The sequence below is a fragment of the Corvus moneduloides genome, chromosome 4 (genome assembly GCF_009650955.1).
Source record: "Corvus moneduloides isolate bCorMon1 chromosome 4, bCorMon1.pri, whole genome shotgun sequence".
Classification (NCBI taxonomy): Eukaryota; Metazoa; Chordata; class Aves; order Passeriformes; family Corvidae; genus Corvus; species Corvus moneduloides.
Genome location: NC_045479.1, coordinates 27370153 through 27393866, shown reverse-complemented (window position 1 = coordinate 27393866; position 23714 = coordinate 27370153). Strand labels below are relative to the sequence as shown.

Sequence of the window (23714 nt, the reverse complement as noted above, 5' to 3'; positions counted from 1 at the left end):
GCACACTTTTTTTTCTGACGCTAAGAATATCGGCTTGAGACTTTTCTGTTTCTGCAAAAGGAAGATGGAATTGGTTGAGCCAAATTTTTATTTGATAATAATTTTAATTAAAACAAAAACATGAATGCAGTTATGTAGTGTCTATGTAGATTATATATATAATTCTGTGGAGATTTCTAACCATTTTTAAATCCGTTGGTACTAAGGCCTTCTCTCTACTACTGCTCAGGGCTTCTCTTACCTTAGGGCAGCTCAATTTAGTGTCAGTATTAAAATGAGGTGTGTATTGTTTCCCCACCTTGCAGAAAGGCAGTAAAACTTAAAGCCATGTAAGCTGGTTGCAGTTAAAGCAAACTCTGATGAAATAAATAAAAGATTTCATTGAATGGTAAATTGATCCGAATGTGGTCTAACTGTTGCTATGGAGGCTGAATTTTGCCCATAGAAATGTTCTATTTTTGGCTCAACTATTTTCCCTACTATGTCATGTAGGCAGAATTGAAGGCAAGAGGAATCAGTAATTTCTGTCAGCACAAAAAATTATTTCAAACGGTCCCTAAACATGCCCAGGCTCTTAGCTGCTACCAAGCCATTCTGGGAGAAGGTTAACAGCTATAGAAAATGGCTCAATGAGGTGACACAAAACCAGCATCCATCTCACAGCTCCAGGTCCTTGAGCTATCTGGATTTGGTCATGGTTCTCCTGTTCTTACTCACACATCTCCAACTGCTTTGGAAAAGTGTCCACGTAATTTTTATAATCTTCATTTTAAACTGCAAATCTCTTTACTGAACCACAAGAAATATCCAGGAGGCAACATAAGAACCACCAGGACAACATAGAGTAGCCTACCTGTCTATCCCTGTTCCTTCCTCCAAAACTCCAGTTTTGTCTTATTTAACTAATTAAATTAGGTCGTATACCAATCAAGCCTATTTATGCCTATTTCATGTAATACTGACAATATTAAGATATTGCAAATCACATTTAGGAAGAATCTACAGGTCATACAGATTTTATGTATCTGCCTGATAATTCATCTTTGTTTTAGAGCTACATAGAGCTAAGAATCACCAAAAATTTCTAGGCCTTAAAGAGTCCTTTTAGATGTTTACTCAGCTTTTCCAATATCCTTCTCCATGTGTTCACTGAAGTTGAGAATTTCCAAGACAGTGTACAGTCAGGGACACCTCTAGGTAGGAAAAGTGATGGGTTAACACTGCTGAACATTTATGTCAGTGTTCCCAGCTGCTGGTGAGCATGTCTTTGGAGTGCAGATTTTTGCAGCAGTGCTTTTGTTCCTTCTTAACAACAACAGTGCTTTCAGAAAACAGCTGTGCTCACAGCATGGCTTCTGTGTCTTAGCAGGGCCCAGATCCAGGGCTGTAGGAAAAGCAACTCTAGGTGAGGGGAGGCCCTCACAGAGGTAACCATGCCCAGTCCTGCCTTGCGGTCGCTGCCTTTGAGGAGACTGAGGAGGCTGAACATGCCTGCCTACAAAATGTTGTAGCCCCTCTCTCTTTCCTCTCTTTAGTCAACTCTGGTTGACTCTCACGCATCTCACTCTGGTTAGCCTCTCCTTCCTCCCCCTCCTTCAGCACCACTGTCAGACTCCCAGACCCAATTCCCTCCAGCAATCTCTACACCAGCCTGCCAGGACTGAGAAATGCACTGCCCACCCATGCATCTACAGCACCTAAGGCCACAGTGAGATAAGAAAAAATACAATAGAAGCTGCCCCCTGCATGATTCGGCTACTGGAGAAGAGACAATAGGACAGCAGCTGGTGTGAGAGCTTTCGCCACCACTTTTGTTGGCTTACACTGTACTTGTGAGCTGGCTGCCAAGAGGGAGGGAGGGGCAGCACCAGGAGGAGGTGTGAGTGTAAGGTGTGGTTTGGGGAATGGGGCAATCCTATGGCTCCACACAAACCGTACTTCCTTAAAGACGACTTTGCAGAGAAAACAGTGAGATTGTGGAGGTATTTTACATGCAGATAGGGCTAAAGCAACATTCGAATAAGGGAAGTCACACTTTCCAGAGATTTTCTGGTACTGTATTTAGGAGTTGGCTTACTGCCTGTGTTAAATGGGTTTTCAGTCTGCAACAGGCCTATTGGCAGCTGTAGGCCTTGCCATCATCACAGTAAATCATAGAGGAAGAGAAGAATCAATGAGAGTAGTTTGGTTGTGGAAATGCTTTTGCTGTCAGCATGAAACAACTGGCAACCACATAAAATATTGGCTGTGAAAAGTTCAGCCTTCCAGATGATCCAGTTTGACAGACACTAACATATTAAATAATTATGGCAGAGCTTTCATAAAAAGAGAACAAAAGAAAAAAAAAGGCAGATAGAACGGTGCTACCTCTTTAGCCAGAGTTTACACACTGTTTTATTATTATCCAAAGTATTTTCTTCACTGTCTTTAGATCCATTAGTAAGCTCCCATCTCGAGAGAGAAGCCTCAGCCTTTTGCTTGGGAGCTTCAAAACCAGGTGTGGCTAGATTGGTCTTTCCATGAAGAGGTGATCTGTATGGTGCTTTCCTCCTTTTACTCTAAAGACCTCTTTAGTTGATGAATTAAGTGGTTTGCTCCCATTTTAAATATAAATAAAATGCATCTCCAAGTGATGAGCAAACTGCTGTGGCCAGGCTGCAGAGAGGAATTACCATGACAAATACCAGCAGGGGCTGCTTGATTTGTGGAGCAGCAATGAGCCTGACTGTAGGGCTCTGAAGCTCAGGGACCCATCTTTTATAATGCTTCATTGTGGCATGAGTGAGACCCATCAAAGGTTGGAATTGTTAAGTGCACCAGAAGATATTGGAATAGAAATACACTTTTCTTCAAAAAATATATTGACCCTCCACCTCACTTATTTAATTTCTGCCTGGTGTAAGCAAAGAAGTAAAAGTAATTGATGCAATAGAAAAAAAGCATGGTACTTACCAAAGTATATCTGACAGCCATATGACTTAAAGCAACTTTCATTTTTAACTGATGTATCAAAAGACAAAAGGTAGCCTCCCTTCAGTGCACTTCAGGAATTCATTAGTAGTTTGTATAAGGTTTTCGGTATTGAAGTTTTTGTTGAAAGGAAATACCCTTTCAAACTGATTGAATCTATAAATCTCTGTGGTTTATAGGAAGAAGTAAATCCCTGTAATCACCAACAGTTTTAAAGATTTTTTTATTGGTGAACAGATTGTCATTGGTGCTCATTGAGATGTGATCATCTCAGAAGCTGGAAAATAATTTTTTCTTTTAAGAATCTCTAGTCTTGATGACATTTTCCAGATGTTCAAAGCTTTCAAAAATAGGGAAACAATATCATATTTTGTGTTTCTGTGCTAGGGGGAAACCCCTACACTTTGTTCTTTATATATGCCTTGAGAAATGTTGGGCTCTAGGATAAAGTAGCTCCCGTACCTAAGAAAAGTTCCTCTCTTTTTACTGCCTAAATGAGATTCTTACCAAAAACAGAAAATGAGAGAAAGATCTCAATTCAAAATAAATGTAGACATTCAAAGTGAAGGAAAAAAGTAATTCTCATTAGAAAAATCTAGGTAAATTTGACACTCAATTGACTGTCACCATGTTTCAACAAAGCCAGATGGAATTGTAGATTTTGCTTTTCAAATTGAGGTACTGGGGAAACCTGTTGCAAAGATATTACTGTCTAGATGTTTCCTGAAGGTCTATAGCAAAATTCTGTAACTTTTCAATAGGAAAGTCCAGCTAATTATCATTTCTAAAGCATTGCTGGAGACAGGGTAGGCTGGTGGTAGCTTCTCTCCGTGCACATCTTTGGGGGACTAAGGGATGCAAGAAAAATCCTTTTTGAAATTTCTTCCTGTGTAGAATGTTTCCTTTGATAAAGGAAGTAGCTTTAGAACACTTACTGAAAGGCAAAATTGGGAGGAGAAAAAGAGGCCTGGCATGAAGAGTTTAACACTTTTTTCAAGCAGTAAGAAATGCCAACATAAAACAATTTTTTTTTGTATGTATCTTTTAGTCTAATAAAAGATATTACTTTCCTACAAATCTTGCCTCTAGCATAAAACATTCACATTGATCTGCTCTCTGAGGAGATAGAAGTTGAGGATGTTCTTCAGCAATACTCCTGGTTTATAGAATATATTCTAGGAGTCAGGATGGATATATTAAATGGTGCTCTGAAATACAGTAGAGAGAGGATTTCTGAGAGAAGGTCAGGATAAAGCTATTTGCTACAAGAGGCCATTTGCATTATGAGATAAGATCACAACTTGTTACAAAAGCATCTGAGGAAATGATGTTAAGACAGCTGTTTGTACAAGTGGATATTGAGGACTCAGCTGCAAGGTTGAGCTCTGAAGTAGTACAAACATAGTACAGCAAAAGTTAGTAAAAGATCTGGGAGCTAAGGCCAATGAGAAATTCAAAATTGCAAGCAGGAATTTTGGAGAAAACTCAGTATCTGATTTAAGCACACAAATGGGAAAATGCAACTGTGTCCTACTGAATGTCAAAGTCAGAAAAGAATGCTGAAGTTTGTAGAGAGTACTAGTAGTTAAAATTACAATTAGAAAATAAGCAGAGAAATTTGAAAATGCAGTATTTTTAGAAGACATCAATAGTACAGTGAATCAATCAAAGATGGTTATTTATAGCACATTTTAAAATATGTAGCAAGGGAAAACTTCGTACTGACCTGAATAGAGGGAGGAAAGTGTAACACACTGAAAGCTAAAACAGCACTGTACAGAACATCACATTTGCTACTTAACAATTAGAAAATAACTTTCTAAAGGAGCTTCAGGAACTGCACATGCTTACTCTGACAGGTGCTAAATATGCTAAACATAATATGTATAAATTCCTCACTCCAGGTGTGAGAAAAACAAGAAAGAAAATAAGTATTGTTCAACAAAGATGTATCTGAGAGGTTTGTGCCCGGACCTCAAACACCTACTGGAGTTCTGCTGCCAGCAGCTTTTTGGAATGGAATCAGGCTTCTTTCTCCTAGGTTTCCAAAAAGTGCAGGACTACTTGTTAAGCCTGTACAAAATAATTCAATATGAGCTGATAGGACAGAAGCAGTTCTACCAGAAAAAAAAAATCAAGGAATGAACCTTGTGGTGGTTCAGCAGCAGCAGAGCCTCATTAGCACTTAACTAGTTTTGCTGATCACAACAAATCATACTGCAGTTATTACAAACATTTATAGAAACATTAGTCTCATGGCTCTTTATTAGACTAAAATCAAAGTGGTTGTTACTTGGTGTAACACAATTCCAGCTTTCAGAAAAAGAATTACATGATATATGAAAATGCCATCAAACCAAATATTTGCTTCCTTACACATGCTTTTGATACCTTACCTTGTCTGCTGGTAGTGTTCATTTCCTAAATATACCTTAGCTGCACTGGGTAGTACAATAAAACATAATTCTTACTGTCTAAAAATTAACTTTTGCCAAACTTATGCCAGTACTCAGTATCATGTCCCATTTTTATTAATATGCTGCAGTAGGGCAAACAGATCATTAAGGAGGTGCTTTTATGACTGGATGTGGAGCATATTGCCAGACTACTGTGACACTGTTACAGCTGATACTGTGCTAGCTCATGAACAAAGAGGTTTATGTTCTCTGGTTATCAATCTGCTGCTTTTCGGTGAGCAATAAAGGAAAGAGCCAAATTTCACTGTGGGAGAGGAAGCCTGTCCATTGATTTCTGTTAGCTTTAGGTAATTTCTACATCCTTTACACAAAATAAATGTTTAAAACCCCTGTAACTATAAACAGGCTGAGTATTAATCTTCAGATTATGAGCATATTATGTTATTACTGTTTCCTTGATTGTTCTTTCCATCACAAAATGGAAGCACAATTGTCATGTCAAAGGGGGAATTTCCTCAAATCCTTTATATTCGATTGGTCTGTCAGCGCTGCAGAAAAGCCAGTACCTTTGTGTCTGATCACTCTGTCCTGTTAGGGTGACTCTCCACTGAGCTGCCCACTGGATTAGAGGATGGTTTGACTGACTTGTTCAGGGACACAAACCGACAACAGAAGGGAGATCCCCTCCCGGGTCTTCACGCTTTTATTCAAGTGTGTTGCCCTCTGCTGGCAACTGCCAGCGCCCTTGAAGGACATACACCAACAGTTGAGGGGATAGTGCTCTTTATTAGTACACACACTGAGAGTAGAAAACTGTGACAGGTTAAAGTTCAGAGATTGACAGTGATAGTATCTGACTGCAAAAATCTGTTCAAAGCAGTATCTAGACGAGCTGTAATCATCAATCAAACCTAGCTCGAGATGATCATCAGCAAGCACAGCATACAGTTCTTACCCAATAGGCATTCCTTTGGGGGAGGCGACAGGTTCAGCCTGTCCCCTGATCCCAGAAGTTACGATGGAATCTTCTCTAACTTTTCACCATTCTTAGCTTACTTTTATACTACTTGTTTACATTTAGGTGGAGCTTGAGTGACCCTAATGATACATACCTTTGTTATTGATAGGTGTAAAATTCTCTCACTTCTCTCTTAAGGATATAGTCAATAAAATATGGAGTGCATGCCCATGCATGAGTGAGGGGTGGTCGTACCTTGAAGGCGGGTAACTTTGGGATGGAGGCGTGTGTTAATATTACAGTTAGGTTTTAATGAACCAAGTTCATCCAAGGAGAATGATTTCACCACAGTTACTGGCTCAGCAACAAGACATCTTCTCCTGTCTCCCCTGGCTGACAGATGCTATGCAGTTTTATCAGCTGCAAAGTAACATCAAGTTCCCCTCCCTGCAAGGGTTACATCAGAGCCTGACCTCTGAGTCTCCTTTCTGCTCCACCCTCCATTCCATTCCCCTTAGCAGGTGCTTAAGTTTGTAGATTGGGTATGTGGGGAGTCATGGGGGAATAGGTTTCGGGCATGCCAACCACATTCCATCCAGGGAGCAGCAACTGTATTTTACCCTGTAGTGTCCATCCTGTTCTAACTTCTGTTAGAACGCAAATATAACCTTCCAGCTTTCTCTAATTTTACTCCCAGTCCTCTTCCCATAGCAGTCATGTGCAGGCCTGTTAATCTATCTTGAACTCAATCAATAAGGGCTGTACTACAAAATGTTTATTATCAGATATAAATGCCACACCACATATACAAACTCACATAGTGTAAAAAAAAGGGGTTGGATTAAAAAGGTGTAAACAAGTTCCCATTTCCCCACTAGTACTCAACAGATTTTCATATGCACTGGACTGTGCTTCCTGTGGCTTCTGGTTTCTGTGTAATGTAAATGGTCTTCAAAGAAAGAAAGTTACTGCTTAATATACAACAGCCCCAAGTAACCTTTAGCTTCATCAGAAATTTGCTTTATTTAGCAGTGACGATTCATAGGAACAATTATATTCTTTGAGAGCCCTCACTTGGTTGGTTATAAATTAAACATTCTCATTTAGCACCAAATGAAATCTCTAAAGCTTCAATCACACTTGAAGCAAGCAAGCTAATCCTTAGAAAGCAATGCTTTTTGAAAGAAGTTTAGATCATCAGCATGATTTGCTGTTCAAAGGAACCTACTTATGCAAAGAAACGAAAATAATGTAACAGCTTCATTCAACAGTTCTGTGATAGTCATTAACATTTTCTTGACTTAAAAACAGTTTTCTATCTTTTTTCTACTTGCTCTAGCTACTGTTTTTCTGGAGTTTTGGAAGAGAAGGCGAGCAGTAATTGCTTATGATTGGGACTTGATAGACTGGGAAGAAGAAGAGGTTTGTATAAAAACATGTACTCCTTCATCTTTAATACAAAATTATTTGGTTGAAAATGTATGGTTTCATTTTGCATTTATTTTCAGTTCATTCTTTAAATCTTTATAAACTATGAAATAAGGATTTTTCTTCTCAGATGTTTCCTCTGGAATATAAAGAAACTTTCTCCAGGCTAAACTATTCTCCTTTTTCACACTTTTGGTAATCTAAATTAATTTGAGACATTTCGGGGGGAAAATGCACTATGGGAGAAATGCATTTTTATTTTGGAAGCTGGAAATTCTTGACATCTCAGGGTACCAAGAATTTTGGCAAATTAGCTTTTTATCTATTCTTTTAGTTTGTCACTGAGAGTATTGATGAAGAGAAAGCCTTTTGAGGCTTGTACCAGCTTCTGAACATTCAGGTGCTGGTTATCTAAGTGCTATGGAGAGAGAGAGATAAAGAGAGAGGGAGAGAGGACTTAATTCATTCTATGTTGGTACAGGAAATCCCCTTAGGGAAGAAACTAAACTGCAGAAAATAGCCTTATCCTTTTCCTCTGGTGGTCACTGGAAAGAAACCATATGCTCTTGGGACTGAGAACTGAGGTCTAAATAGAACAAGAAGGTTTTATTATGCAGGAGAAAAGCAAGATTCAGTGAGTGTTGCAGAAAAAGTGCTCTTCAAGTGGGATTTGGACATATAGGTGTCTACAAATCTGCTCTCCTTGCTCTACAGAAGCTCTTGGACAGCAGCTCCTGGAGAGATGGTAAGAGGCTGCTGCAGTGGTCTCAATGCAGTAGAACTTCTACATTGCTGCTTTGGTGGAAGATTTTCTTTTTTATCAATCTTGCCAGCAGAGAAACAGACTTCTGAGTTATGGGATTTTTGTCTGTATGAGGCAAAACAGTTCAATGAGGCCATGAAATGGTGCGATTGCTGGTAGGATTTTCTTTTAAATGCTTAATTGCTAAGAAAATAACCCAAGAACATAACATGAGTAACTTACACAACTGGAAATTGATTTCTTTATAACAACAGGAACATTGTTACCTGTGCACACATGCAGTCCGTTCTTGCTCACACCTCAGGACTACCATCATATATATAGGAAATACTCTAATACTGATTCAGCTGTTCTGAGATTAGCAGCCTGCTCTTGCCAACGCTGGCAAGTCACAGAGGGACTGAGATAGCCCTGCCTGAGGTTCACATAGTGGTCAGGATTGACCTGCAGGGATCATGTCTTCTCATGGCTAGTTGCAAAAAAGCCACTGCTGCCGCTGCTGGCAGCTAAGGCAGAAGAGAGCTTCCCCAAATTGCAATTTCCAAGCGACAATTACAGCTCCCTCTATGTCCCTGGAATCAGAAGGAGCCTTTAACAAAATACAAAAGTACAGTATGAGACCCTCTTTATGTTTTTCCCAGGAAGCCTGGTCTTGCAGATGTTTATAGTTGGGGATGTTATAGATCTTCATCTTTCACCACTTAACCTACCTGGATTTGGGATTATGCTGGTTTATAAAGCCATCCACCTGAATCTTCTATGATCAGTTCATTTACAAATATTGAATTTCCTGGTAAGGTTGTCCTTAAGTGACACTTTGCTTTTTTTTTTTGTAAGATATGTTTATATTCCTCTGGCAGATTATTTCAGTTTGGCCTGCAGGATGATATTTGCATGTTAGTAATTTTCAGAGGATACCTGCTCCCTGTTGATATCAGCTGGTCTTTTATTCTCACACAAGGGTTTTTCCAGTAAGCTCGGTCAACAAGACTTGTGTCAGATGTAGTGGTGATTGTACCTGCTCCAGAGATACCAGAGCTGTTCAGTGCACCTCCTTACAGTTCTAGAGGGAGTCTCATAAGTCTCTACAGCAGGAGGTAGAAGTTTTTTCTGAAGTATGTTGTACCTTTCTCAAATAAGAGGTTAAAGATGCTCATAGGAACTCATAGGAACTCAGCAGGCTGCTTCTCAAAGATTTGTGTGGCCAGTCATTAGAACATCAGTATCTCATTGGCATTTCAGGCATCAGTTCCTCCTTTGTTCACCATTCAGTGGGATCCAAAGAGTAGGAGCTGACTGGCTCCCAGAGGAATCTTCTCTGAAGATGCTACAGCCACCGTTCCCCACACCTACTGTACAGCTCAAGCATGTCCCTGCTTCAGGGTCAGCTCAATGGGCCACTGCTTCCTCTGCTTGAGCATCTAATGCTGCACTTTTCCATTGGAACTGCACTTTTGCCCTGAGAAAGTCAGAGTTTGGAAGCAAGTGTTCCAGATGAGGAAGCATTGAGATCATTTCCCTGCTCTGTGGTTCAAAGCCCACCTCTTCACTTTGCCATTATCTTCACCTGCAAACCACAGGCTTTGCATGGAGACTTACTTCTGGGGGTGCTATAATTGTGATCAAGATTCAAATTTTCAATCTACAAATCCTTTTTCTACATCTGGAATATAGAGAACAATATTCTTGGACTAGGAAGAACTTCAGTAATTGACCTGTTGAAGGATTAGATAACTCTTGGAAAAAAAATGGAGAAATTTCACAAAGAAATTTAGAGTAGCTCTTCTAGAGCAAAAATATCTGGTCTAAGGCAATGCACATTAATCCATATTTGATACTCCAGAAATCAATATGATTTCTCTTATGAAAAAGTTGGAATTATCCATGTGTGAGAAGTGGGAAGGAAGGAGAACAGTCTGTTTTATGTAGGGTGGAAAAAACTCATCCTGTGGAGTTTGATTGTGAAGTTGTACATCAGTGAGAAGTCAATGAGAATTTGGTCTCCATAAGATGAAATTTTTTCTCCTAAAAGTGCTACTTTCTAATAAAATCACTGCTAATTAGATTTCCTCTCCACTTTCCATTCAGTTATCTCTGGAAAAAATCAGCTGATTGCTTTTATTAGTTATTTCAAAGCAATCGATTAAAGAGTTCTAATTACCATTTTAAATCTCAAGCTTTTGATAATGAAGATTGTTACTTTTATTAACATTATGTGTCTAGCCTTTGCTTGCTTTAATTTTCATTGTCAATTTGAAAAATAAGGTTTTGCTACAGAGGGAAATTCATTAATTCCTACCAACAGTACGCTGAAAAAAAAAATTATAAGACTTCCTATCACTTTGTTATCACCTTCCTGTTCCAAATGAAGAGACAAATAAATGAAACAATGAAGATGGAAAGGAGAATTGCACTTATTCAGATATGCAACCTTGTGAATTCCTCCCCACTTTAGATTCTCATCCAAGAAAGGCATACAGTAACCCCTGCAATGTTCAGGCCCCTCAGTCTGGGGACATGAACTGAATGTGTTCTGGCTCTTTCAACCCTACGTATCTGGGGTTCCTGTTCTTGTAAACCAGGTGCAAAATGGGAGACATGGACAGCAACTGGGTCTTGGGTGGGCACGCCACAAGAAACCAAATGCACGCAGTTCCTGGCACTCCCAGATGAAATCAGGCTTCTGTTGCTATTTGTAGCACATTTTTTTCTTTTTCTTCAGTGTCACCTTCTTTGTATCGTTAACCTCAGCCAGACACAGTACTGTTTACTTGCCCAGGCATTGCTGATTATCATTAAACAGGGACAAAGTTTCATGCCAGAGTTTCAAATTTTTTTGGAGAATATCTGTAAAAATAGCATTTGCATTATTTGCATCAACTGGAGATTGTAGGACGAGGATATGATAAGAACTTCCCTACACTGCAGATTGTAAAAAATAATCAAAACTTGGCTCAGAGAGAGGTGCAGAGAAGTAAAGGTTTCTTGCTGATGAGAAGCCAGCTGGCAGAGCCCTTGCACAATCTACAGTGTGCAATTCTCAAGAAGCCTGATTGACTGCTATCACACTCTGTCCTTTTTCATGCCCCTGGGCACACAGGAATGCTCTACCTACATTGTTCCTTTTGCCAGATTACCGTCTGCTCAGCCTCCTTCAGCCCTGATAGGGCAGGAACAGCTTGAGCAAAATAGAATAAGAACAAGGTATTACCCTGCCTCCACAGAAACATGCTTAGCCTTTGTGTACAGTTTCCCTCAAGCACATAATTAGTTACATTGCAGCTAGGCATACATGCCTCTTTATTTGTTTTTATAACTTGTTACCAGGTTGCTGCATGAATTTGGAAATTAACTGTGTTGAGAAAGCATCTTCAAAACTTGGAAGAAGGAGAATAAGACACAACGTTTTTCCCCCTCCTCTTCAGGGGAATTTTTTTAAAAGTATGTAGGCTTTTAGGATACCTCACTTTTATTCACATTCTAAAGATTTGTGTGAGCAGTTGACATTCACCTACTTCAATGCAGTCATTTAAGGTCTGGGCTTTTACAACTTTAGTCAGTCAGAGTTCAGTTACATGCGGTTGAAGGGTTGGAAGTGACCGAAATTTGTAAGCTGGTTCTCGTCTGCTCTCTTGTAGCCAGCTGTACCATGGAGCAGCTCTCCAGTATACAGCAGAGCACTACAAACATTGCTCTAATGTCTGCCAGACTTTGTGAGAGTCCATCCTCCCAGCCTGGTGCTTTCTCTCACCTCTCACAGTGTCCTGGATGCCAGACTGGAGTGAGGTGGCACAGGACACGTGGCTCTTGGTGAACCGCCACGTGTCAGGGCAGCGGGGTAGCGCTGCTGCAGGTGCTACTGCACCAAGGGCGAACCCTGTCTTCTGACAATGCTGTAAACAGATGTAACCAAACCTCTACCCAAGTAATCCCCAGGTTTCATTTCACAAGGGGGTTTTTAATGGCAAGGAAGGATTTTACATTGCTGCTGCTGAAAGTTGTTCCTGCTAACATGATTATGTTCCTGCCAAGTTAAGAAGTAATTGAGCAGAATTAGGTGGCATGGATTCTTCTTCAAATGCTGAGAAGCTTTTGCTGGTAATGGAAATGTAACCAAATGCCTAAGAAACAGTAATTAGGTTTGGAAAAAGGAGGTTTGGTTGTTGGGATTTGTTTTGCTTAGTTGTACAATTCCACTATCAATAGGATCACGTCAGACTGAAAAATTCTGGGGTATCAACCTTAAAATGATTTGTCTTGCAGCCACATAGTTTTGAAAGAGCATTATTTAGAGGAATAACTAATTGGGGATTTTACTTAATACTTTCAGTATTTACTTTTATGGGTACAGTGATTTATTCTAGTTCTCATGAAGGAGACCTGATTTCCCAGCTCAGCTTTTATAGCAGCTGTGCCAGCTGCTGAATTCAAAGATGTAATTCCCCAAAACAGTGATCTGATGAAAGAGCTGAAGTTTCCTGCAGAGTTTTTCCTAGCTGTGCTGTATGTGAACATTATCTGTCTGCTCTTTAGGAGGAAATACGTCCGCAGTTTGAAGCCAAATACTCCAAGAAAGAACGAATGAACCCCATATCCGGGAAGCCAGAGCCTTATCAAGCATTTGCAGATAAATGCAGCAGACTCATCGTTTCTGCATCTGGAATATTTTTTATGGTTTGAGAACTTTTATTTATTTACCAGTTGAAAAAGAACAAAATATCATTATCTCTGCTAGCAGAGTAGGTAAATACTGGATATGACTGCTTGAAAGTGACATAAGCTTTAGCATGTTTTCTGTAGGTTGAAAATTTACATAGCAAATCACTTGAGTTTCTGTCAAGTCCTACACTGGTTCACTCTTCACTAAATGTCACAGATAGCTAATCCCTTCCTTCAAGGCTACACCTGTAACACTGTATGTAGTTTACACATGCCAGAATAGTGACACCGTCACATTTAGGCACCAACTTCAGTTGACTGAATAGCTCACTGGTAGCCTTCCCTGTGTAGACAGTCCAGAGTGATGGGGGAAGTTGCAGAAAAAGAAGCAGTTGTTCTTTGTAAACTTCACAGAGAACCTAAATAAGATGCCTAGAGCGCTTAATGATGTTAATACTACCTAGTTTCTCAGTGTGTTGAGGAGATAAGGAAAGAGGGTTCATGTTCTTAGTGCAGCTGAAATGGAGAAACCAATGTTCCTTGACTAAAATGTTGCATTTATCCCCTTTACAAAGTGCAAAACTAGAAGGAGCAGCAAAATCTCTCCTAACAGAGAGCTGCGTGTATTTCTGCAGAAACGCCCCCACCCTCTAATTTCAGTGAAGCAGCTGTGGGCTGTTATTCACATGACAACAGGCGTGGTAGTGCTGGTCTTGAAAACACAGTGCTGGTCTGGAATCAACAGGCTGTCACGGAATTTACTATGGCTTTTCCAGGAGAGAAGAAAATGATAGATGTGTACAGCCTCAGGAGCTGTGGAGAGCCAGGTAGCTGAGCTGACCCAGCAACAGGGCAGAGGACAGTAAGAAACTGATGGCTTCAAAATTGCCCAAAGCAATCTAGATCAAGAAAGGCAAGAGCGTTATTGAGATGAGCTGTGCTCTGGTACATCAGGTGATGGACACCCTGACTCAGCCCTTGAGGACACGTACTCAGGACTGCAGTCCTTGCTCAGAATTGGTACCACAACTCCGATATTTTGTGTATTTTCCTTATGTTTTTTTTCTTGAAGGGAGGCAGTATTTTACCCTATGCAAACTCAGTCATTAATCTCCTTAGAGCAGTGGTAGATCTTACTCAAAGTGCCAGAGAGAGTAGCCTTGCTCTAAATTGCATGCACTACAAATTATTGTCCCCATAACAGCCCTTGAAACAAGACAAGAATTATTTTCATTGAAGATATTTTTATTGTTGGCATAGCATGGGCTTCCAGCAAGTTAGAAGAACTTCACATTTTTGACCATTTAGATAAGAATATTTTTTTTTAATTACACCTATAAGCATAGGAGATATATGCTCACCAAACTTCAGGTTAGCACAGTTCTCAAAATTTTTCAGCATTGACTCTCACAGTGTAGTTACTAATACAGCTTTAAACAGGTAAGTGGTTCCCTGTTAAGGAAAAGGGAAGTGGCCCTTCTTCCCCTCGACACTATACAGGGAATCCAGAGATAATCCTTCACATTCACACACACTTTCCTTTTACACCTCCACTGGGATTTTTTCAATCACTTTTGTAATGAATGTGAAAATATGAAACCAGATGGATTATCATTTGGTGTTTTCCAAGTAATTTTGTCCATTCAATTAACTTCGATATACTTCAGTTTTGATTGGTTTAAAATGGCTATGCACAACCTTGGAACACACCTCTTTTGCAAATAATTTTCTGCCTTCTACTGAGGAAACTCTTTCTCCTTGCCAAATAAGGTTGCTGATGGGTCCTGTGTCCAAGTGTCTTTGAGAGGAGTCACTCATGCTGATTCCCAGCTATTTGTCCTTTAGATGGCTTGCTAAACTGTGACATAAATTGGTCATGATGGAAAACAGTTGTCATTTGGAGCTCAACTGTTGCATAAGGAACATTAAGTGACTAAGCAGCCTGGCTCAGCTGTGCCTTTCTCATTGTCACTGTCACCTTTGCTGAACGTTTCATCAGAGAAGGGTACAAGGGCAATTGAACTTGTTACCTTCTCTACATAGAAAATTTCCAGAACTGTAGGAAGAAACAGCTAGCTAGGCTAGCTTGGCAGGGTTGTTGTTGAGGCAGTGCTTACAAATGGAGACATTTGTGTGAAGTGTGAAGTCCTTCAAAGCACAGAATGCATCCCAAGTATGATACTATCAAGCTGGGACATAAGCTTGAGACTAGCCTTTGCACATCATGTGCAGATAAGGAAAATTTCTAATTCCCAGAGCTGGCAACACTGTCTCCCACATTAATGTTAAGGAAGAGGAACATTTTCAAGAAAATGTTTAAAACTAAAAATTATTTTAATATTATTTCACCTATATTTTTCCCTATGATAAATAAAAAGAACTTAAAAATAAGAAAAATCATCATGTTGAAACCTTTCTTTGGAATCAAAAGGAATGCATTTTTAAAGTCTTTCATTTCATTTAATTTTCAGAGTTTCAGGGAGAAAGTAACTCCTGTTCCACTGCAAGTTTTCAGGTTCTTCTCACTGTTTTTTTCTTCCTTTAGATCTGTGTGGTGATTGCTGCTGTTTTCGGCATTGTTATTTACCGTGTTGTGACTGTCAGCACTTTTGCTGCCTTTAAGTGGGCTTTAATCAGGAATAACTCTCAGGTTGCAACTACAGGGACTGCAGTGTGCATCAACTTTTGCATCATCATGCTACTGAATGTGGTGAGTAAAATTAACACATCTGAAGTTATACCTGAGCCACCAGAGCAGTAGATATCTCAGTCAGCAGACAACTAAATGCTTTCACTTCCTTTTTCAGCAGGAGTGGAGTGCCTGGCTAAGCCAGACATTGAATTATTGTTTATGGACATCGTTCACTATTTATATGTAGTGCAGTTCCAAGCCCAAAATACTATGTAAAACATGTTTGAATATTCTGAAAATATTTTAGGGAGACATGATCATACTCCTGCTTTATCCTTTGCCACTTCTTTTCCTTTTATATGTTCGCAGTTTTCAGTCCACTTCATTAATATTCTTCTTTTTAGTTGTGTTTTGATGTCATTTTTTAAATATAGTGACAAAGCTAAATTCTTATTAACACTATTTCCAGCAATTCCAATTTCAGTTTTCACAGTACTTTTCCAGTGAGGATATGCATATATAGACACAATGTCCATAAGCAGAACTCTCTTGGGCTGAAAGCTTCACAAGGCTTGAGCAGACATGACTTGCTCTAGAGCTGCCACAGCCTTGCCAGTGTGCACCAGAGACATGGTCTGGGTGCACTGCAGTGGGGCTGGCTGATGGCAGGTCCTTGTTGTGAGCTGATTTGGAACCAGACTTGGGACAAAGACAAAAATGGAATTTCTATGTGGCAGCAGTCCCAGTAAGACAGTATAGCATAGATTAGATGGGGAATGAGTTTCCTCCTTCCACTGAGATGTCGATAGTCCTGTATATTGCTCTGATAGCAATGTGTCTGCTCTTTGTTGCTCTTGGCAAGAGGTGTATGGCCTTTCACTATCAGGTTTTGTCAACTGACATTATTAAAATGCCTTTTAAGGGGAAGAAAAGTTCAATCTACAAACCACCTGGGTACTGGAGCCAGGGTGGAATATCACTACCTACTCAATAGCCAGCATCTTCTGCAAAAAGCTTGTTAGGCTTCAATCCAGGAGATACGCTGCTTTACTTCCAAGGGAAAAGATGAGATGTTATTTCAGGTCTGCTCATTTCCAAGTGCTGGCTTGGGGACTGCTTTCTTTCCTATGCAATATCCAAGCATTTCCATGATCTAAAAATTATTTTTAACAGGTCCTTGTTTATATGGCAGGAAATCCCAAGAGACTTTGCTGCAGGACTTTGCTTCTTCCTTTGGCATAGGCAAGACTGGATTAGTAACTAAGACAATCTATCTAGAACTGTTGTCTTTCCTATGTTTTCCCTTAGGTGGGACTATAGGCTGAGAAAGGACAGAAAGGAGGAAGCTGGTTTTCTGTCTGAATTTGTACTGAGGGCTCTCTTCTTCTATGTTTTTTTTATTTTATTGGGTTTTTGTCTCCAGCTTTTGGGTGTTTTCTTTACTCCACCTAGAGCACACAATAAGCATAAAAGAAAAAAAAAGAAAACTATATATATCTATGCCAGTACAACATCCCTTTTCGAGCTCTCAGTGTAAGTCATTGTATATGCAGTGAAGCAGCAACAAAGAAACGCTGCACAAACAAAATTTTTTCATTCTCAAAGAGTTTTACAACTTAGAGAATTTTTTTAAATAATGGAGGATTGCTTGAAGGTGCCTTTCGAGAAACTTTGTTTTATTTCCTAAAATAATCAAATAAGTGGAGCGCTGCAAAGATGGATTTCTTAAGCCTTATAGTCATCACCATTCAATAAACACTACGGCCTTAAATCTGGATATAGTTCATGGAAGAAAAAGATCCACAAAATATGAAACTGCAGGAGTTTTTCAAAGGAAGGATTTAGGAACATAATCCCTTGCTTCCCATGATGGATTAATGTAGTTTACTGAAGGGCAATGGTGGGATTTCTTTTGGGAGAAAAAAAATCCCCAGAAGCAATTCAGGTAGTTGAATCCTCCATGAACTGTGAGTCAAGAAAAGTGTCAGAAGAGCAAGAAAAGATACAGTAATAAAACCAGAATGGACCAAGATGTGCACAGCAGTAGAGAATTCACTGCTAGAAGCCTTGAAAACCAGCAGTGATTCTGAAACAAGTTGACAGCCCCTCAAAGCATCAGGGGAAAGGTCTAGACCACTAGTAAATTCCAGACCAGACGTTCTGAGCATTAGGTACCTGTTCTGACACATCCATCATGACAAAACAAAATGACCTTCAAGCATAATGTCTCCCAGATAATCCTGCAGCCTGACCTGAAAACAACCACTAGCTTTACCTAGGTTATGTAAAACTGTTAATTCCAGTAATATTGACCGTGGAAAATACAAACAGAGAACATAATATGATCCTAAACAGGGCCTCTTGGGAGTAGCAGTGATAAACTACAGTAGCAGATATTTAGATCCAAACATTGCTAACAGAATCTCTAACACAGTCTTACTGTTCCAAATAGAATAGCAACAAATTGGAACTTTTGATAACCCCTTCTGCAGAGCAGCATACATCTGTAAAAAAAAACACACTCCCTGCTGGGATCAGGGTATAAATGACCCAGACATTTAGCACATTTACAGTTGCCCTTAGGAGATACTTTTACACCCAGAAGAAACTACCTTTTCATTACTTGAAATAAAACCTTTTACTCCAAAGGCAGTAGAAAGCTATTCTAAGCATGAAGCGGTTGTTAACATGGATGAGAGATTTCTGGATAACTGCAGTTCTTAAGCAGGCAGTTTGATCTGTAAACAGTACATAACTCAATTTAAGCAAGAGATTTTAAGGATAGCTGCAAATAAAAAGAAACATTGCTTGATATGCACTGTAAGAGTAAGTAAATACTTGAGCCTGAAATATGAGAAGCTTTGTATTCCTGTAGGCATCAGTGAGAGTTAAGGACATTTAGCAATTTGGAGGAACAGGCTCCAGATTCATTTAAAGCAAATGGAAATCTTTGTATTAATTTACTCTAATACTGATGTTGTTGGTGATGTAGTTAATAGGTTCAAAACTCCTTTGCAAATACTGATTGTGAAAACCCTCCAAGTTAGTTTTGTAATCTTTATGAAGTTTGGAGTCTCCTGGAGAGTTTGAGAGCATGGCACCTGAAAGTGCAGAAAGTACCACCTAGGATTTAGAAAAATGACACTGGCACAGAGTAGGAAATGTGTCTCTTGGTGGGGATTACTAAGGATTTTCTCTGAGGTAACGCTGTCTCCCCTGTGTCTTTCCTTTCAGCACCAAAGTGCCAAACAAAACCAAAAAGCCCCAAACACCCAACATATCCAACATACCATAGTATCCTCTTCTAGGGTGATTTTTTTTCTTGTGAGGTAAATGTTCCATCAGTAACTAAAACAAAAATCTCAGTTGTGCTATTGTTCCACTTCGTGTTTTTGGAAAAGTTCTCTCACCCCTTTTCACTGTGTATGTAAAATAGGGAGAGTGACAGCATTTCTTCTCCATATATTATGGATGAACATTAGATATAAGAACATTACTTTTCCTTGTTTCATTATATCATTACTGTATTATTATGTAGTTTTATTGTCATTATCAGAACGTCACAGAAATCATTTGCATGTCGGACTTAACGTGTTCTCTCCCTAGAATGCAGTTCTATATTTTTGAGCCACCATGTAACTAAGAGGCTGTTTCTTCTGTGTTACAGCTGTATGAAAAGGTTGCTCTTTTCCTGACAAATTTAGGTAAGTAATGTTAAATATAAAATTGAATAATATTGTACTGACTTATTGGTCCATACACCATGATAACATTCAAAATGTCTGTATAATATGAAAAATCCTAACTAATGTGCAATCTATCGGAATTCATGTATTTCTTAAGTTTATAATAAGGAAGTATATAAACTAAACTACTGTGCCATTCAATCAGTGGTGACAACAATCATCCATCTTTGTTCTTGTTTCGACCCCCTACCATCAAAGAATGTGAACAAACTGTTTACTGTAAATAAATGTAAAATTGTTACCTTGGAGGGAAAGGCATGAGTTTTCAGATAGACTGAGCACTCACAACCTCCAGGGTTTGTAAACATGGAAAAGGGGAGTCACTTCTGAAAAACAAATTTATAGCTTGAAACTAAGGTGCTGATTGGCTATCAAACATTTGCCTTTAAGAAGGACAGTAAGGAGGGAAAATAACTAGGTGAATCATCAACTCTACCTACACCTAAATGATATGATGTTCTAAATTTCAGTAACCTTTTCAGCTCACTCACAGAGGCAGTGTTCATGCTAGAGTAAGGAAACATTTTCCAAGGAGAGCATCTACTGCCAATGGGGGAGCAATAGGCTATCATTCATATATCCATGGCTCAGGTAGACTCCATGCAGATTCTGATATTTTCAGAAGATTGCTGTAGTTGGTGGCAATTGGTGAGGGCTCTTTAGTGTCAAGAAGGCTGAAATGAGACTATGGCTGAAGGCCTATTAAGCAAACCATATTATTGCATGTATACAAGTGGTTTGAGGAGGTTATTTTGAGCTTCTGGAAACTTGTACATTGATGATGTTCAGGAAATTATTTTGGACCAGATGGACAGATTTTGATGTCTGGTCAGAGGAAACAGCTGATTTTAGCTACTCTCAGGGCTTTTCTACATCCCAGAAGTCATTGGTAATGTGTTCAAAACATATCTGTGTACAATAGAATTTTATTGTTTTGTTTCTTATTAAACTGAGACTCATAATTTGTATTCTGTAGTTTTAAAATATTTTTGCTATCCTGTATCCTCTATGGATATCCTGTATGGAGAAGATATCTGCTAGCTGCCGTTGAGAGATACGACTTTGAGGTTTGTGAATTGTACAAGCTATGTCCTGACATGCTGAGGACAGTAAGATATAGTCTAGAGACCTTGAAGCTTGATTACTTTCTGTTAGGTTGTCATCAAGGTATGTCTTGCTTTTTGCAGAAAGCACTTTTACAGAAAGTCAGTGGGTCAAGTTGTTTCGATCCTGTTCAGACTGTTTTGTGATTTTTAGTCTGATGACCCGAGGAACTGATTTGATCTGAATGATCTTTATCAGTGTAATAAGCTCAAAGTGGTACTGGCAGCAAAACTACACTGAGGACATGGAGGATGTCCTTCTTCAGCTTTTACATGATCTCTTTCAGAACTCACATCTGTGCTCCTCCAGAGCATCACCATTGTCTCTGATGGGCATGTGAGCAAAGGTTCAGCTGCAGCAGCATTGTTATAGTCCAACTTGTCCTTCTTGCAGACTGGCCTCTAATGAAAGAGCAGCTCTAAGAAACAAGTTTATTGTTGTTTCTGTATTTCCAGTGCTTTACTGGAGGCTCTTTTGGAAGCAGTATATGAGTACTATCATTATGATACTCAGAACCAGCATTAGTACCTCCACTTCTCTGATCACTCCTGTTCCCAGCAATGGGTGGCTAACAACAAGCTCCTGCCAGCTGGAAAGTAGTTCCAGAATATGGTACCGGTGTGTTCGCATGGGCATTGTTTTGTTAACTTCTGTCTTGATATTTCTTGAGATGGAGAATAAGGGCCTACCCAAAGAGAAGAATATGTCTTCCCCTTTCCTGATTGCCTTAGCCCATCCACTGAAAAATATTTTTTCTTAGTTTTCTGTGATGGTTTTTTCCCTGGGACAAGGAAGGGGAGTCATGCAGTGGCACTCCACTGATGCATGTGGGCAAATCCATGAAACAGAATTACAAGGAGGATTTTCTTCAGTTCAGTGTGGCATCTCTAAGAAAAAGGCACTTAAATAGCTTGTGGTGGAGTGGCAGTGTCATTATGGTAGGATACAGAGAAGGAAACAAGAGAAGAGCCTGAGCCTGTAAAGACCACTTAAGTACAGGAGGGATGTTTAATACATGCATTACCTCGACCACTTTCTTACAGTCTCCTGGGAACATACATATATAGATACCAGAATAGATTTCTAAGTCTCTACAAGCTCACTAGCTGAGTGCTGCTTCTGGATACAAATTCTTCTGCCAGGTTATATTTTGAAAACAGCAGGCTAATTTACAAATACATTGCCAGCTCTTGTAAGTGTGTGCAGCCTTTGTGCTGAGGGAAATTGATAATCTGAATAAATGTCTGAAACTCTGATAATTTTCTTCACAGAGCAGCCTCGCACCGAATCGGAGTGGGAGAACAGCTTCACTCTGAAAATGTTTCTTTTTCAGTTTGTCAATCTGAACAGCTCTACCTTTTACATAGCATTCTTCCTTGGAAGGTAGGATTGATGTCTGCACACTCATATGTGCAAAACAAAGTAGAGAGAAGAAATAAAATTGTTTATAATGAAACAAAATGGACTATATTATCACACATCTCAAAATGCAAATTCCATACTAGCAAAGCAGAACAGATTGCAATTTCATATTCCTTTCAAAAGCCCAGAAACAGATGCAATTTTCATTTCCTGTCACCACATGGTCTCAATATTAACTTAACAATTTCACTATTGGAAACAGATGCATCTCACAATACTATACACGCAGGTCATTTCACTCTGTCTTTATGTGTGTTATAAGTATAGATAAATAAAGGATAGGATAGGATAGGATAGTTCAGTTGGAAGGGACCTGCTTCGATTACATGATCTGGACTGTTAAGAGTGAGTTATGAGCTATCAGTTGGGGGGTTTTTCCATATATATATTTATTGTATATTGTATTTTTATTGTATATTTTATATATATATTATTTGTGTGTATATATATGTCTGTGTATATATTATTTGTATATCTCTTTCTGTCAGTCTCCTAAAAACAGAAGACCTTTTTAGTAGAGAAGGTTTGAATAGAAGAATCATTAGTATGGATTCTTTGCATATGGGAATGATTTGGGGAAAAAAACATGGAAGAATAGTTAGAACATCATGGTTCTTAATAAGAACTAATATTTTCACTGATTTCACAGGAAGGCAGACATCACAGAGCATTTTATAGTGTAAGGAATGGACTGGCAGTTAAAGCCATTTTCTAAACTGACATGAGCAGCTTCAGTCAGATTTTCCCTCTGCTCTGCATATGTTGAATATCCAACAGTAGAGTATTTGGGTATTGAAGAAAACTGAAAGTAAAAATATCCTTAGTCCTTCATGGGGATTATTCCAGGAATACCCATAAAACATTTTACAGCATAATGTCTTTTATAGTTATTACCACTCACATTAAGATAACACCAGATTAAAATAAGTGTGAGCTTTCTTTTACTGCTGTGAACAGACTGCTTACACAACATAGTTGATATCTATTCCTGTGTTAAAGATTTACAGGACACCCTGGTGCCTACTTAAGGCTGATAAACCGGTGGAGGCTGGAAGAGGTGAGTGTTTGATAACTGCACACTGATTTATCTGCTGCCCACGGATGCCATGAATGCAAGCAGAGGCAGACACATAACTCTGTCTAGGCATTTTTGAGTGTGTTATTGGGTTTTCAGTTGCTGCCTAAATCCACACTATTGACACTACCATCTGCTATAAAAGCATCTACATATTGATACATATATTCCCTTTTCAATGCTAGCAGTTTTAGTGTTTGCATCACATTCTAATAGTGGTATCAGACGGTTTAAAGATTACTCACATATTTATGCTGGAAATATTTTATCCTTGGAATGAATCAAAGACAGATACGAATCTGACAGCTTTTTGCTTGTAAGAAATCCTTTCTTTTCAGCTTTTCTAGCCTTGTGGACCAGAGAGCTAAAATAATACAGTAAAGAAATTAAAAAAATCCAGACACATAAAATGTATGTGAAATTTGATCAAAACCAATTAAACAAACTTCCCAAACAAGCTGCTGGCATCATGTTCTATGTGTATAAAACCAAACAAATATGGAGAGCAATGAGAGTTTGGCTTTGCAAGTTACTCAAGGA

General features: G+C 39.1%; 1 protein-coding gene across 8 annotated transcripts in view; it reads left to right on the top strand.

The window, feature by feature from the left end:
• ANO4 (anoctamin 4) overlaps window positions 1-23714 on the top strand; it is a 178000-nt gene that overhangs the window by 135651 nt on the left and 18635 nt on the right. For all 8 annotated transcript variants that reach the window (XM_032106517.1, XM_032106516.1, XM_032106518.1 and 5 more), the window contains 6 exons: window positions 7685-7767; window positions 13070-13210; window positions 15741-15905; window positions 19495-19531; window positions 21949-22060; window positions 23099-23156. In XM_032106517.1, coding sequence (XP_031962408.1) covers window positions 7685-7767; window positions 13070-13210; window positions 15741-15905; window positions 19495-19531; window positions 21949-22060; window positions 23099-23156 — 596 coding nt within the window. The remainder of the gene's footprint in view (window positions 1-7684; window positions 7768-13069; window positions 13211-15740; window positions 15906-19494; window positions 19532-21948; window positions 22061-23098; window positions 23157-23714) is intronic.